The following is a 16,884-nucleotide window of genomic DNA, read 5'->3' on the forward strand; positions in this document are numbered from 1 at the left end:
GTTAGGAGAGGAGCAGAAACACTGAAACACTCAGTCAGCGTGACTACTCAGCAGAAGGAAACCACACCAAAAACCAAACCAACCAAACCAAACGAACAAAAAAATGTGTAAAAGGCTTTACGTCCCTAGTTGTTACAGCCGTTTTGTACAATAAAAGATTTTTTTTTTTTAGTTTGAAAATATAAACAAGGCAAAAATCACCTGGTTTAAAACTTCTGCTTTTGAACAATACACTGCTAATTACACACTCTTACTCCTACCATACATAAAACCACACATCCAGTTAGAGCAAAGTATGGGGTTTTACTCCAAGGAATAATTTTTGCTATATGAGATCTTTACCAATTCTGAACCCAATCTTTCTGGAAACTTTGACTACAGTGTATAGGAACTTCATTTTGCTAGAAACTGCACAGAGGAACATGAAACCTTCAAAAGGAAGGAATTTATTTTAAAACATGATAAAATGAAATACCACATTTAGGATATTAGAATCTTTAGTTTTTTAGATTTGAGAAAAGTCAACTAGATTACTTTATAAGTGAAAGTGAAGAACAGTGTTCATTTGCCTTCCTGTTACAAGGTAATTAAGAAAATTATCAGACACACAGCCTGGAATGTAACGTCCTGGTCCATTGCAGCAGCAGCCCTGCCTCTTGCTCTGAGCTCACTGTTGTCTCCCTAGGAACTAGTTCCATGCCTGGCACACACAGTACTAATGGACATACGATTCTATAGTCAGCATAAACTTCCACAGTTCTTTATTTAAAACAAATTGATAATTCAGGTAACAGCATAACTGAAAAACATTTACTAGCACTAAACAAATCTACATAACATAATTTTATTAAGGTGCAACTAAAACATTTGATATGGCACATTTTCTATTTCATACTGGCCTTCTACTTAAAAAAGACAGTTATTATAAACCTTAAGGTGCTCTAAGTTCCTCCGTTTTGCGTTTATTCCTTTTATCACATCTAAAGTTGCGATGGATTTATAGGTATACATCCTTTTTTCCCTATTTTAATTGAACACTATGATGTTCAGCCTTAGGACCCGACTGGGGACCATTCAAAGGGTACAGCAGCATAGGGCTGGAAGAGGGGTGCTGCCTCCTTTACTGCAGACAGACAGACACACTGCCTCCTTCTTTTCTAGCAGCTTCTGTGAGGAACATGTGCAATGTCTTCTGGCCTCAGGCAAGTAACTTTTCTCCAGATAATCTGTGACACTGTCAGGAATATTACAAAGTTTTGTTGTAAGAATCAGAGGTGCTGCTGATAGACATGTCAGGTACTCAGCATAGAGAAAATACCTGATTTTTAGTAACCTATAAATCTAACTATCACTCACTGGCTCCTGGTAACAGCCCAGCTTACTCATGTCTGTCAGAAATATTTTCTTTTCTTTTCTTTTCTTTTCTTTTTCTTTTTCTTTTTTTGAGACAGGGTTTCTCTGTATAGCCCTGGCTGTCCTGGAACTCACTTTGTAGACCAGGCTGGCCTCGAACTCAGAAATCCGCCTGCCTCTGCCTCCCGAGTGCTGGGATTAAAGGCATGCGCCACCACGTCTGGCCAGAAATATTTTCTAACTTAGTCTTCTTCACCTTTCAAGGTGCTGCTTCTAGGTTTATCTGAAAAATTTTGATATAGATTTATCAAAGCCACTGAAGAAATCTGAATAGATTCTGTTAACGGAATATTATTCAAGGGTGAAGAATGGGATCAATTATTCCAACCTCTTCAGTAGATTAACTACAAAAGCAAATTACGAATTCATTTAGCTAGACATCATTAGCTAATTATCTTCCTCCATCCAGGAAGACATCAACACCTGCTTACAGACATTCTAAGTTCATTACATCCTCCTGGTTTCCTGCAGTCAAGCAGATACCAAATATCCATTTAAGCAATATTTACAAAATACACAAGAAATTTGAAATGCAGAATAGTTTCATAGCAGTTTACAGAAGCCAAAAGAGTAGTTTGGCTTTGTATATACATACAATATATGTATTAACAATACAAACCACACATATATACATATATATGTGGTATTAGGCTTGCAAACATCAAGGAAGAAGCATTAAATGCATCTCCCTTTACTCTGCCACCACGCTGAGACACAGGTTTAACTTTCATTTTAAGGGGCATCAATACAACAATAGTGTATTGTAGAGGGAGAACAGGTCTACTTTGGCCAGTTTAAGATGGTTGATGACAGATGAGGACTTGGAAAGTTAATAAAGCAGAATGTGGTGGTGCACACCTTTAACACCGATCTATACTTTATTGTATTGTACTTTATTGTATTGTATAAATATTGTATATTTATTTTAACACCGTCATATACTTTATTGTTGTGAGTGTGCGCATGCAGGCAAGTGCATGACAGGGCATACTGTGTGGAGGTCAGAGGACAGCTTTCCTGGTTCTCCCCTTCCACCTTTGACATGGGATCTGGGGATGGACTCAGATCATCAGACAGGGTTTCTCTGTACAGCCCTGGCTGTCCTGGAACTTGCTCTGACCAGGCTGGCCTTGAACTCAGAGATTCTTTGGAGTACAAGGATTAACACCACACCTGGCTTGAAATCAGAACATTTCTTTAGTGTCCCCTCCTAAAAATGCCAGGGACCAGAGTTGCTTTCAGTTTTAGACATTTAGCAAGCTAAGACCAGCTATGTGCCTAATATGCAAGTCTAAAATGAAGCATTCATGCAGATAGCGAGCTAAGACTAGCTATGTGCCTAATATAATGTGCAAGTCTAAAATGTACCCAATATTTCAGAAAGTTTTTACCATGAAAGCATCTTGTGTTTTGGACTTTGGAATTAAGGATGCTCAACAAGCTACAATTCTTGTCTGAATATGGGGCCTCCTACAGGTTAGGCACATGCTCTACCACTGAGCCTCACTCCAGCCCAACATTCATTCTAATGTGGGATTCCCATGATATAGTGACAGTTATAATTTTAAAGAGTCCCTTTAAAAAAGTATTAAGTACTTCATTACTTAATGTGTGTGACACGCTCTCACACACAGTCTGGAAAACATGCTTTAATTAAAGGTTGTTTTAGAGCAGAAGTTACGAACTTGTCTTCATGTACACAGCTGTAAAGCTCACTCTGCTGCCCCCACCGTTTGCAGTTCAGCGTGCATGCAGTGATCTCACTGTAGTAGCACAAGCGTGACCTAAGAGTCAGCATGTATTCTACAAGTGGATCTTGAGTGACCATTACCTCTAACAGAGGAGAGCAGAAATACTAATATTTGGGTGGTGATCAATCAAGTAGAAAATTGGTTCAAAAGCAGTTATTCGCTTAAGTAATTCCTGTCCAAATATGGTGGGTGAGATGTCATTTCTGAAGTCCGAGTTTGAGGGTGAAGGTCACACCCAAGCTTTCCATCCTGGGAAGAGTCGGCTGAGGTTTTTAGGGTCCATGGCCTGCTGGATAAGCAAGTTCACCTGTCCACCCACGCTGAGCACAGTGCCTTCCTCCACACCTTTCAGTTTCTCTTGCAATCTCATCAAGACACGCTCAGCTACTTTGTTGAAACTCTGGTCAGTATCACTAATGATAAAAGAACACAAAGATTACAGTGAGGTGCAACCTTTGAGGGCCTGGGAACAAGAAAATCTAAGTAACAACAGGTTCTTCCTGAAATATCCTACCTAAGACTTTGTTTGTATTCTTGATCATCTGCATTGGGGGTGGAATGGAGGTCAGACTCATCTTCTGGCCTCTGCTGTAGATACAAAGCTTTTAAAGGATTCATAGTCCAATCAAAGAGTGGATCGTACAAAAGAACCTAAACAGGAAAAATAAAACAGTGTGCATTTTAATTATATAGTCAAAAACAATAGTAACGCTGGGCAGTGGTGGCACACACCTTTTAATCTCAGCACTTGGGAGGCAGAGGCAGGCTGATTTCTGAGTTTGAGGCCAGCCTGATCTACAAAGTGAGTTCCAGGACAGCCAGGTCTACACAGAGAAACCCTGTCTTGAAAACAAACCAAAACAAACCAATAGTAACCACATCATGAAGTAACACTAGTCACAACCAACAGTGAACAGGAAACTGTTCGAAGGAAAAACAACTAGCTGTCAGAAATTTGGACTGATTTACTGAAGGCAACACAGAATTCTGTGTGTGTGGCTGGTTGGTGGAGTTGGGGTGGGGGCGGTTCTAAAGTGATACAGGCATTGTAGGTGGAGACAGAAATACTTTCTCAGTTGCAGTCCCCTCACTCAGACCACTGCGGCAGACTGTTTATTGAATCATCTAAAGGACACAGCTCGGCTCTTGTTATCATGGACTTAACAGTGCCAGTGAGATATGAATGACTCTTAACCCTGCCTGCACAGCAACAGTCATGTACAAAACACACGGTCCTACTGCATCCCTAGGAATCTGGTTTGAACACAGTTAACACCTACTCTTTAGAAACAGTGCAGATGACACTTGTGCACAGCCACTCTGCTTCCTGCATGTATTTCCCCGTGTAGGAAACAGCTGAGTTCTTATCTCACACACCTTTACCAGGTTGCAAATGACTGCCAGAAGCACACAATTCTCACTTGGGAAGAATTAATGTTGCAAGCATTGCAGACTTTCTTCCCTCTCTGTCCTAGGTCAAGATGAAATGATGAACTGCATTTGAATGTGTAGAGCACACTGCAGGCCACAGCTCCACTCAGGTGAGCTGTCCCAAAGCAAACAGGCGCTGCAGGAGCCTCAGCAGCAAATCTCCCTCTTCAGTTACGCTTGCCACTAACAAGACCGACACTCTGATTTCCATCTAAACTAGCTCGGAGATTTGTAGGGAAAATGATACTTATTGATTTCTCTTCACGGAAACCAATCTCAAAGTAATCCTATCCAAGAGGCATACAGACATATCTATATGTGTATGCACATAATCGTGTGTGTGTGTGTGTGTTTGTCTGGAAACCAGAAGTTAATGCCAGGTGCTTTCTTCAACCACCTTTCTTCTTTATTTTTTGAGACAGTGTCTGTCTTGGAATGGAAACTCACAGATTTGGCTAGACTTGCTGGCCAAGAGTCCCAGAGGTTGCCCCAGCTCCCCTTCCCCAGTGCTGGGACTGTAAGCATGTACCACTATGCCAGGTTTTGACATGGGTTCTAGGGATCCAAACTCAGGCCCTCATGCTGGTGGGGCAAGCACTTTGCCAGCTGAGTCATCTTCAGGTCCATGTGGGATGTCTAAGATGCCAAAGTGCTCATTAATTTAATAAAGATGGGAGATTACTTAACAATGTATAATACTGCAAGAAACATGAGGGGACTAGAGCCGCTTCCAACCCCAGACTCTGTGATGTATGAAAGTGCTCACTGTGCCCCTTTCTGCTGCTGCCTGAGACCCACTCTACATGAAATACAGCAATGCTCCTCAGATGAGCGACTCTATGAGCAGGCCAATGACAAAGGAATGCAGATGCCCTGTGCACGCTTTACCTCTACAATGGTCAGCAGGGTTTCCTGAGAACTACGCATAACTTCCATTGTTTTTTCACAGCACCTGCGAGGGGCAACATTACAGTCATGGATTCAGTAGACACCAGTATTTCACCCCTTCTTTGCCTATCTGCCCTTAGGAATACATACTTAGAGGATTCTTGCTAGCAATTCCTCATATTATATTTCAAAGAGCAGGACAGCTAAGACAACATTTAAGAGAAATTGATACAAATACATACAGATGCACGTGTGTGTTTTTCCTAAGCTCAGCACTTACAAAGAAGACAGTACCACTATGAAATACTTTCTGTCTTGATTACTGAGGCGAGTATTAATTTACTTTGATGAGCTGAGATTGTGGACCTTTGCTGGGAGAACTACAAGGACAACAAAATCTTTGGCTGGGAGTTATACACAGCTAAACATGGTATAGAAACATGTTTTTTTTTCCAGACAAAATAATCACCACCTTTTTAATACCCCCAACCATGAGCATCAATAAAACAGCAAAAACCAGAGTGAGTCAGCTAAGACTGAATAACAGCATACAAGTGGGCCTCTTCCAGAGGTTAGGTATGACCAAACAACGTCATGCTGAATTAACACCAAGGTGGCCGAAAAAAACCTATCAGTGTCCGTACCAAGGGTCTTTTCCTTACTACTATAAAACATGGTGCATCATCTATTTAAATCTACTAGCTGAACAGTTTTGACAGTAAATATTGCATTCTTTCCCTCCCTTACCTTCTGAAGACACCTTCCACACCGGTGATGCCCATCCCATCCACAATATCTCTGCTGAGTCTAAAAGGAACTGTTTCTGGAGTAGGAAGGATCTTCCCCTGTTCAAAAGCCACTCCTAAAATAAAAGAGATGTGAGGAGCTGACACACTGTCTCTGTAAGTACATGCTACCTCTGGAAAGACAGCACACCATCTGGTACGCATGCTCTATTAGTCCTGGATGAATGAAAAAAAAATATAATTCCACTTTTGCTTTCCCATCATATCTCAGCTTCATCATCTATGAGAACCACACCAAACTCAAAAGTAACAGCTTCTTGGCAAAGGAAGGCCCGTTAAAGGATGATTTTAAAACTGGATAACTGGTGTGGTTAAAATGTAGGAGACATATGTACCAAACATTTTAAAACATTTTTAATAATAATAAAAAAAATTTCTGAGATACAGACTCATATACTGATTTTGAGGTAATTACAGATTCACATGTAATTCTAAGAAATAATGCACAAAGACCACCCTACATATTTTCTACCCATTTCCCCCACTACAGTGGAAAACAGAGTACAGTATCACAGTCAGAAATTGGACACTGGTACAACCAAGACAGTAACATTCTATCATCAAGAGATCTCTCACACGGTCCTTCATAGCCACACCTACTTTCCTCACAGGGAAATCTCTACACATATCTCTATTTATCTAATTACCATGCATGTGCTTAGTTTTATAACTGTCCTATCAAATGAATTATGTAACTGAAACCACACTTGCATCACTCCAACTGTCTGCTGCAGTTAGTACTGGACTTCATTTTTGCCTTCATGGAGTATTTTCCTCCTGTGGCTTAAGAGATAGCTTTTCTAAGATCACGCACGCCCTCTGATGTGCTGAAGAGATGGCTTAGCAGCTAAGACACCCCTCCTCTTGATTTGTGAGACTTAATTTGTTTTTTGTTTTGACGTGTGTGTATGTGTGTGTGTGTGTGTGTGTGTGTGTGTGTGTGTGTGTGTGTGTCTCATTTCGTAGCCCAGACTGATCTGAAACTCCCTACATAGCCTAAGCTGTCTTTGAACTCTCAGCAATCCTGCCTCAGTCTTTTAAGTGCTGGGAGTATAGTCATGAGCTACAAAGCCCACACTGGTTTAGTTTTTCAGTCCTAGCATTGCCAATGCTTCAGTGTAAGATCAGAGTCTGCCCCAGCCCAGTGACTGCAGCCGCCTCTACCGCTGATGAGCTAGACTGGCCATGACATCCAAACTCTCTCTTTTTTTTTTTTGAGCTGCTGCTGCTGCTATCTGGGAATCTCACTACTGTTTGAAATAATGTGCAAAACTCGTTTTTTTAATTGTCTATGAGATCTGTTGTATTCCTTTGTTAGATGCGTTGGATGTCTGGAATCCTCCTCCCACTCTGTGCCACTGATTTAAGTGGCATGGGCTTACTACAAAAATGTCCTCAAATCCAATCTCCTTGCCACAGTGCTAGTCCCAACTGTCATTTCATGTCCACATTATTATTTTCTCTCTTAACTTCCTGGTCCAAATCGCTCAGAAAATTACCTAAGATCCAAACACCACTGTCTGCTGGTTAAATATTTCTCACTTCCCACTCTCCAATAGATTAAAAGTCAAAACTCTGTAGCCCATCTCTTCAGTCTACTACTACACTCTGTCTCAAACTACTTAATTACTGGCAAAGCTCCCTCTAGCGAGGTTACTAATCACCCCCTCATTTTTTAGACCTTCATCTTCTCAATCACCCTTCCTTTTTGTCTTGAGGACTCAACTCAACTGCCATTCAATCTTACAGTGACATTTACTCATTGTCACAGGTGGATGCAGCCACTCCCTCACCACGGGTGCTCATGCTTAAAGAAAAATCTCAGTTGTATTTTCCTGCTGATGTGTCTGACTTCCTCATATTTGTAACATGCTGGCAGCCAAACAGTCTGTGATGACAAAATATTAATGAAAGATCCGCATCTCTCGTTACTCACCCAGATCTATGTGCACAAGTTCTGCCGACTGCTCGTTTATCAAGATATTCTGTACGTGCCTGTCACCAAGTCCAAGGATGTAACCAACTAGAGAAAAAAACAAAATCAACCATGTGAAACCTCTAATACACAGCCAACTACAATCTCAACTAGTATCACTGACTCTATGCAATGCTTAAGTAGTTTAGACTTTAAAGTACCTTAAAGGAAACTATACACAGTGAATAGCGTGCAGAGTTTAAGTCAAATCTAGCCAGGTACTTTAAGGCACATTACATTTTACAAATAGATGTGCTGCTAAAAATATTTTCTCTTTATAAAAAAACATAGATTTTCTCTGAAGTTAATGTGGTTACGGCTGGAGACCCTAATTTATCTAGGTCAGTGCAGTACACTCAAGATTTGTATTAAATGTCCTTACAAACCAAGAGATGCAGGGATTAGTAACTTCATCATTCAACAGTGAGACTTCCCTCTGCCTGATGAACTATGCTGACCGGAAACTGATTTCACCAGGTGCCTGTGCAAGCATAACTGCATTTCTATTTTTTAAAATAATGGCATGCCTTAAAGTACCTTTAACCTGGTAAGAGAAACCAGGGGGTAGGGAGTAAGGATGGCACTATGTCTGACTGGCCCTACTGTTAAGTGAGCCCGCTTTCTTGTTTATAAACCAAGCCCCTTTAATCCAATTAGAGATTTTCATGGCAGAAGAGGCTCCCACGAGCACCGAGGCCTTGCCTAAGCCCGCCCTGCTGCCCTACGTACAGCACAGCTGTGGCAGAAGGAACTGCTTTAGTTACGAATTAACATGAGACAGTCTCCACATTTCTGTCACTTCTCATAGTCTAGCATCTTGTTAATGGCTTTATACTAACTTTATTCCAATCTCACACAAAGTTAAAAAGACAAAACATATGTTGTATATCAAGTATCTAAACACATATCACAATTTCTGTGCTGAGATTCTAGTAAGCAGAATGAATCAGTGGTTTTGTACAGAAGAATAAGAAATCAAATGGCAACATCAAAGGTTTTATTTCCCAAAGAAAATCTCAAAAAAAATGTATATCGAGGGGAGAGAAAATAAATCACATTCAGTACACTAAAAACTAAACCCAAACTGGTTCTATTTCTCTACCTCAGAGTAGAATTCTCTTCTGAAAAGATGGTTACAAACTAACAATTAGCATGAGCAAATATATGGTCTCTTTGTGAGGGCAGTTTGAGTAACAACCACCATTATCACTACTACCACCTTGTGAGACAGATGCAGTTATGTGGTCAATACGTAATATCTACAGGATTACCAATAGAAGATGTAGCCACACTACGCGTATATGCCAATCGTTTCTCAAACCAAACAGCTGGGTCCAAGAATTTTTCCATGCAGAAGTAACGGAAAACTGGTTCGAAGTTTTGGCAAATAGTCATGAAGGTATCATATTTCTCTTCAAAAGACTTCTTTTGCACTTCCTTTAAACAGAACATTTATAACATTTTTTCAGTAGTATGCTCACATCATTCAGCTAACATCCACAATGCTTTTACATGTAAACAAAACAGGTAATAGATTATAGGTGCAATAAAAGGTGAAAAAGTGACTCTACTCACAAGAAATTAACAATTTAGTCAGGAAAACTGTTAATTCAAGTGGTAATCGCATTAGGACTCTCTCTCTCTTGGAACACTTTTTTAACTAAATCCTCTCTTTATACTGTTTAAAAACAGTCCTGTTTCACTCACACACGCACTCATCTTGGTAAGTTTACATTTTGTTTTTACTTATTATCTTCAACAATCATCTCATGAGGTTATATATCTTATATTTTATAACATCGGGTGGCTCTGTGAACCACTGAAGAACCTTCCAACTCACCATCATTTTCTTTTGGCACTGGTAGGCACTGAAATCATTTGGCCTGTATCTTTTATGCGCGCCTTCTTCGTTGTTAACAAGATATTCACCAATAGGAGTGGTTCCTGTGCACCACTCGAGAACACCACTTCTCTGAGAGAGGGGAACCACCTGAGATGAAGTCAAATATCTCTTATTACAGAAAGACATTAAAGAACTGTCGGTGACCATTTATCATCAGCCAGTACAAAGTATGTGAGGGAAACTACTCATACACACAAAATAAATCTTATCTTAAACAACAATAACAAAAAGCTTCTACTGACTTTTGTTTTTAGCATTGATTGAGAATGTCTTGGGCTAGGGATGTAACTCAGTTGGTAGCATATACACTGGATTTTTAAAATGTATACCAGAAAATGTTTTAAGGCTTATTCTGTTTTATTGACCTCCTCGAGTCCCATCCATACCCTACCTCAGTGCAGGACACTGAACTCAGGGCCTTATACCTGATAGGCAAGCATTCAATACTTATTTTAAAAAATTTTTATTGAAATTTTACTGTTATACGTTATTTTCAAATAAGCTGATATTTTTCAATGCCATCCCATTTAAGACAAATCAAAGGTTGTGTTTACATGTTCTATTTTCCTAATTTTTTAATCCATTCCTGTACTTGTCAACACTACTCCTAGGCAGTTTATTCATGTTACATAGGGATGGCCTGCACCTACACATATTGTATCAAATGGTGTTGTAAACGTGCCCCTGTATTTTCAATTGTTAATTGCTGTGCCAGCAGTGCCAAGTGCTGGTAGGATATTTGGTATTGTCATTTCTATGACACATTACCTGATTTCTATAAGTAAATGTTTGTTATTTCCTCACCTGCCCCAAAGAGGATCCTCTAAGACTATCATGATAAAAAGCAAGCTGCCATGGAGGAGGCCATGGAAGGTCATACTACCTTCAATCTGGCCAAAAGGACACTACCCTATGGACATGGTGTAGTCCTGCTGCTCCGCTCAGAATAAGCTGTGGGACATCTCCCACTGTGGTAGTAGCTTTTTTTAGGAGAAAGAAATGTGACTTTTGTTAAATAAAGAGCTGGTGGCTGGAGACGGGGCAGAAGAAGGTAGAACATCTTGGCAGAAAGACAGAGGCAGGAGACAGAACAATGGACAAAAATGAAGCAGGGATGTAAAGAGAGAGATGAGAGAAAGAGAGAGCTCGCCACATGGCGGGACACGATGGCAGTCAGGTTAAGTTAGAAACTAGCTGAGAAACTGCCCCAGCAAAAAGACCAACAGCATTCAACTGTACAGCTATCTCAGCATCTTTATTATTAAACTTCAAGTTGGGTTCCAACACCCCATTATACATACTATCTTTTCCCCTTTCTTATTTAAGGACCATGCTAATTTTCTTTGTACTGGTCCAATTTTAGAATCTGTGTTGCTGTAGTGAACATAATGATACATACTCTTTAACTGTTGTGAAGGGAACACTTTTCCAATGCATTTTAAAATATCTTATTAGTGTTTTAGCTTCTAGTAAAATATTTGAGTTTCTAGAGAAAATACTTTCAGAGTCTACCCTTTTGAAAGTAAAGAAACAGCCACTGAGACTGTTCTGAAAAGAGGTGGTTCTAGACTAGACGTGAATCAAATGCTATTCAGTTTGTTCCTATCTTCCTGGGGAAAGATAAGCAGCAAGAAGTCCTGAGACAGCAGTGACAAAAGATAGAGATGGGGAAGAGAATATGGGAACAAAGCCAGAAAAGGACAAACCTTCACCTCTTAGGAGAAAAGATCAGCTAATAACAGAACACCAGGACCTGATGATTTCTCAAGTAAATTGTGGAGAAAATGGAAATGGGTTTAACTCCATCCTACAGTAAAATCTAAATGAAGGTTGCAGTGTCCTCTCACTTAGCAATCCAATTTCTAAAAATCTTTCCAATAGACTGACCAGAATGTGAACAAAGCATGCATGTTCACTTCATCTGTTCAGTGCAGAGCATCACTGTGTGCAGTAACGCAAGCCCAGAAACCACCAAAATGAACCATGCACAGATAAACAGCAGCATAATCCCTACAGTACATTCCTTAACACAATAAAGGGAGACTACTGCTGTTGACTATAGAAAATGTCAAATGGCATCTAACATTGAATAATACTAAAATGAAAATTAAAGTTGTATTGTCCAACCTGAGAGTGGCAATCTATAGCCTCTAAAGCAAAACCAGTCTCAGTCTATGTCTGTACAGCTTGTGAAGATGACTTCAGAGATTTTAAAAAGTCATAAGTAAAAATTAAAGAATATACAAAAGACCTAAGTGGTCCTCAAAGTCTAAAATATTTACTAGTTGTTCTTTCACAGAAAACATTTGCTCATCCTTGGTCCAAACAGTGCACCTCCCTTGGGAAAGCTGCAGAACACAAGCTACCTCGCAGGACCACAAGTTACCTTGTATGTGCAGATAGTCAGTTTCCTCTTTCTAGTCTCGGTGTTTCTCTGCAGTAGTGTATTGCACATCTGGAAGACCTGCTGCATGACAGCATCTTGCCTCAGGTCATCACGGCCCTTTAGAACAACCAGACATGAACAGGCAGTTTACTTTATTATACGCACACAGCGCCATCCAAGATAAGGCAGAAAAAGTCAATCTGAGTTTCTACGCTCCTCTTCAGAATAATTAATACCTACTGTCATTTTTCACTTAGAAAAAAACCTATGAAACTGGGAAGCAGATTGATACAAAAGACCAAGTTTCTCTTAGCTGCTTCTCTAATAACTGAACTAACTCCCTCAGTTGAAGACCTAATACAAAATACCTGAATAAAGTAATATTTCATTTCTCTTCTAGTTTCAGCAAGACCCCAAAAGCACCTGAGCAAGCAACGCAAAGCAAGGCTTCCCAGGAGCAAGAGGCACTGTGTCAGGCCCGGGGTATTGAGTACAGGCCTTAAATTGTTCTAATCACCACCATAAGCCTCTTTTACAAGTAAGCTCCTAGTGTGTGCATTCCTTCTCTTGATCACCTGAGCAAGAGCCTGCTAAGCCCAGCAGTGCCGACTTACAGGGTCAGTTTCTCCAGAGGCTTAGGCAAGAGGGTCTTAAATTCAAGCCCCGCCCAGGGAGCTCAGCAAGACCCCGTGTCAAATAAAACCTAAAGGAGCGCTGGGATGTAACTCAGAGGCAGAGAACTGGTGAGCATGAGCGAGGCCCTGGTTCTAATTCATAATAGCAGGAAACAAAAACAAAAATTACAGTCTTTCAGAGAGGACACACAATTTTAAAAAGCAGTTTGGTTCTATCAAACTGTATTTCTACTTCACAAATGTTTCATTATTCAGGACAAAGCTAGATCCAGACAGCCAAATGAGGCAAGAATTAAATATCCTGCTGTTGATGGCATTAACCCTCTGAGGACTATACCAGAAACAGGAAGTCTTACCTTCACAAGCTGTCTCCTTTCCTTGCCATCAGAACCCACACAATCTATTATTTTGGGTAAATTTAAGCCTCCAGCTAAGCGAAATTCTGTTTTAAATGATTTTATAGTCACCAGATTTCCATACTCTCCTGTGGGGTCAACCTAATAAATGATGACAAATGATTATTATAGGTCAGACAAACAACACAGAAGAAAAACAAATGATAAATAGTAAACAACCATAAATGATAACACTGCTAATTAACAGCTGGGTTTCTAATTTGTTTAATTAAACTTAGAATTAATAACACTGATAGATTTTTATTACATTTGCTTATTTACTTGGTATGAGTATGTATTTGGGTTACCACACATATGTGTGTCACCATGCTGGTACTCAGGCGGAGCTCTGGTTTAAAGGCTTGGCAGCAAGGGTCTTTACTTGCCGCCCAGATTTTTAAAATTACATATAACATAGTTTACTTTCTTAAACATCTTTTAATAAATCTTAAGCATTTTAAGTCAATTAAATAGTATTGCTGAAAAACTACTGAAAACTAGAACTTAGCTGTTATTTACATATGTTAAAAATCCAAAGAATTACTTAATTCACAAGAGCATCATGTAAAAATTTAAAAGAGGAAATATTCAGCTAAACAACATAGCCTAGATCTGTTAACTTGCATGATGCAAAAATGGGTCAAACTCAGTAACAAGAACATTAATCTTAATTTTTTTTAAAAAGATTTATTTATTATATGTAAGTACACTGTAGCTGTCTTCAGACACTCCAGAAGAGGGAGTCAAATTTCCTTACAGATGGTTGTGAGCCACCATGTGGTTGCTGAGATTTGAACTCAGGACCTTCAGAAGAGCAGTCGGGTGCTCTTACCCGCTGAGCCATCTCACCAGCCCAAGAACATTAATCTTAATGTATATACTGGAAGGAGAGCTGTACCATGGACCTAACACACTGGTTGCTAAAATGGTAACCTTTAATGTTACATACATCCTGCCCACATGGTACTTCTAGGAATAAAAGATCACTATGAATAGGTGTTTAGTATGTATACACACCAACCTAGAAGTAGCATAATACCTACTGTTTTACTAAATAATATAGTTGCATCACAACTAATACATCCCAGTGCATATTGAATGACTAAATGATGGAGTGGCGCTGCACACCTGCAAACCAGAGGTAAAGTGCTCCATCACCATGGGCATGAAACACACCCACACACTGAGAGAGAATAATACAGAGAAAAACAATGAACAGGCCACAGGTCTGTAGTCCCATATACTCAAAAGACAGAGACAGGAGGATGGTCAAGTTCTAGTCTTGTTTCAATTACAGAGCAGGTTCATAGTCAACAAAGTGAGACCCTGCCTTAAACATTAAAAAGGCTTCCCCAATGCATAATAGGTTCAGTCCCTAGAGTTAAAATAACAATAAACTGTAACATTAGTAAAGGAAAGAAGGGAGAGAGGGAGGGAGAGACAGAGAAAGGAAGGAAGGAAAGAAAAAAGAAAGAAAAAAATCTAATGGACAACCTCTAGGTAGAAAGATATGAAACTACAATAATTAGCCACTTGGACTGAAAAAAAAAAATCTACAAATAATTTAATCTACTAACGTGTAATTTAGTCTTATTAAAAATCAAGAGTTAATAGTAAATTACCTTAATTTCCATAGTTGGAACAACAACATCTTCTAAATTCTTCAGTTTAGTGATTGGCTGGTTGGCTGGAATATTGATGCCTTCTATGTTAAAAATAAAGAGATTTTAGTGACAGGTGTAAATGGAGGAATATCACTGCAGGTCAAGCAGGTCAGTGGCAGTGATATGTTAACACATACTTCTCTGAGTCCTCCACTGAGAGGCATCCAAGTTTGCCAATATGATGTAGGCATCGCAGAGCGCCTCCATGTCCTTCACCATCTTACATCTCTTACTTCTGATGGAGTGGATGATTTTGGTTGCAGCCTCTGTTCGATCCTACCATCAACAACAAAGAACAAGAACTACTAAACATTTAAGTTTCTTGGAGCTATACAAAGAGAATTCATGCACAGATCTAGACAATGGAAGGACTATAATTCCTCAGATGCAAACAAAACTCCCACTCAGTGAATGAAATAGACACATAAAAAAATTCAAGGTTAATGACTTGGTTGCTTTTCAAAAATCTGTTTTTCTGGGCCTAGAGAGATGGCTCAGTGGTTAAGAGCACTTGCTGCTCTTTGAGAGGACCCATGGTTTGGTTCTCAGAACCTACATGGCAACCCCAGGTCCAAGGAAATCCAAAACCCTCTCCTGGCTTCTGTAGGTGCCAGATATGGTGCAGAGCAACCATTCATGAACATTACAAATAAATCATTTTAAAGATCTGCTTTTTCTTTGCCCATTGCTGCCAGAAAACAAAATCAAACAGGAATTTTAAAATACCAGTTTAGAAATTGTTAACCAATTCTGGGTGGCAGCATCATAATAAAGGATATGGAATACTACCACCAACATACATTCTTAAAGTCTCGGAGAATTAAGAAAGGGATATTCTGGGGAAGAATGACCATCACAACCCAAATACCTCATCGAGCTGCGAGTTTTCTTTAGGTGTACTTTTGGTTATTCTACTCCTTCTTGCTGTCTCTGGTTTGCTCAAAAATTCATCTTTGTTCGCATTTGCTAAGGCCAGTATAATGAACAAAGTGTGATGGGGGTGATCCAGGGAAATCCTAGAGATGAGCTATCAGAAAAGTAGTAACTATTAGTTTCGTGGAAATAGAAAAAAACCTTAAATATACGTTTTTAATTTTATTTTACATCAAGTTGAAGTTAACGTCGTCATTGTATAGTGGGTGTGTATATCTGTGAGAAAGAGCTAGAGAGGAATGTCAGAAATAAGAGACAAACTTATCTGCAATGAAAGGGAAAGTTTAATATTTTGATTTCCCATTTTTACTAATATAAAAGGTAATTATTACATTTTTGACTTCAAGTATACTTACATTATTGAGGACTTCATGAAATCCTAGGCCTCCTGTCATTTTGGTCCCCATTCGAGCAGCCAATTGATACATGAGAGGCAAAAACTTATAGGATGATATCTTCATTCCATCTTTCTGCCATTAAAAAAATACAAAATATAGAAATGTGTTTGTAATATAATCTTATATTGATGGTACCTAAAATAATGATTCTCCACTAGTACGCCCTAGTGGCTGTCAAAACTTTACTAAATAGGTAATTTCCCTTATCTCTTGGTCTATCTGAAAGTCTTTCTAATGTGACGCCTAGGTGATAATAAAATTTACCTAGTGATTCAGTGATAACAAAAATCCTTAGCCCTAAATCAC

At 39.4% G+C, this 16,884-nt stretch overlaps 1 protein-coding gene across 1 annotated transcript in view; it reads right to left on the reverse strand.

Moving 5' to 3' along the window:
• Window positions 1-1,567: 1,567 nt before the first annotated feature.
• Window positions 1,568-16,884, reverse strand: part of Atm (ATM serine/threonine kinase) — a 100,557-nt gene continuing 85,240 nt past the window's right edge. Inside the window, exons 51-63 of the mRNA XM_021206460.2 lie at window positions 16,537-16,650; window positions 16,116-16,274; window positions 15,385-15,523; window positions 15,206-15,288; window positions 13,545-13,685; window positions 12,554-12,670; window positions 10,105-10,254; window positions 9,536-9,701; window positions 8,226-8,312; window positions 6,231-6,345; window positions 5,484-5,547; window positions 3,679-3,815; window positions 1,568-3,577 (exon numbers count right to left, since the gene is read on the reverse strand). Of these exons, the coding sequence (XP_021062119.1) occupies window positions 3,394-3,577; window positions 3,679-3,815; window positions 5,484-5,547; window positions 6,231-6,345; window positions 8,226-8,312; window positions 9,536-9,701; window positions 10,105-10,254; window positions 12,554-12,670; window positions 13,545-13,685; window positions 15,206-15,288; window positions 15,385-15,523; window positions 16,116-16,274; window positions 16,537-16,650 (1,656 nt within the window). The 3' untranslated portion in view covers window positions 1,568-3,393. The remainder of the gene's footprint in view (window positions 3,578-3,678; window positions 3,816-5,483; window positions 5,548-6,230; window positions 6,346-8,225; window positions 8,313-9,535; window positions 9,702-10,104; window positions 10,255-12,553; window positions 12,671-13,544; window positions 13,686-15,205; window positions 15,289-15,384; window positions 15,524-16,115; window positions 16,275-16,536; window positions 16,651-16,884) is intronic.

Source organism: Mus pahari, chromosome 10, assembly GCF_900095145.1.
Source record: "Mus pahari chromosome 10, PAHARI_EIJ_v1.1, whole genome shotgun sequence".
Taxonomy (NCBI): domain Eukaryota; kingdom Metazoa; phylum Chordata; class Mammalia; order Rodentia; family Muridae; genus Mus; species Mus pahari.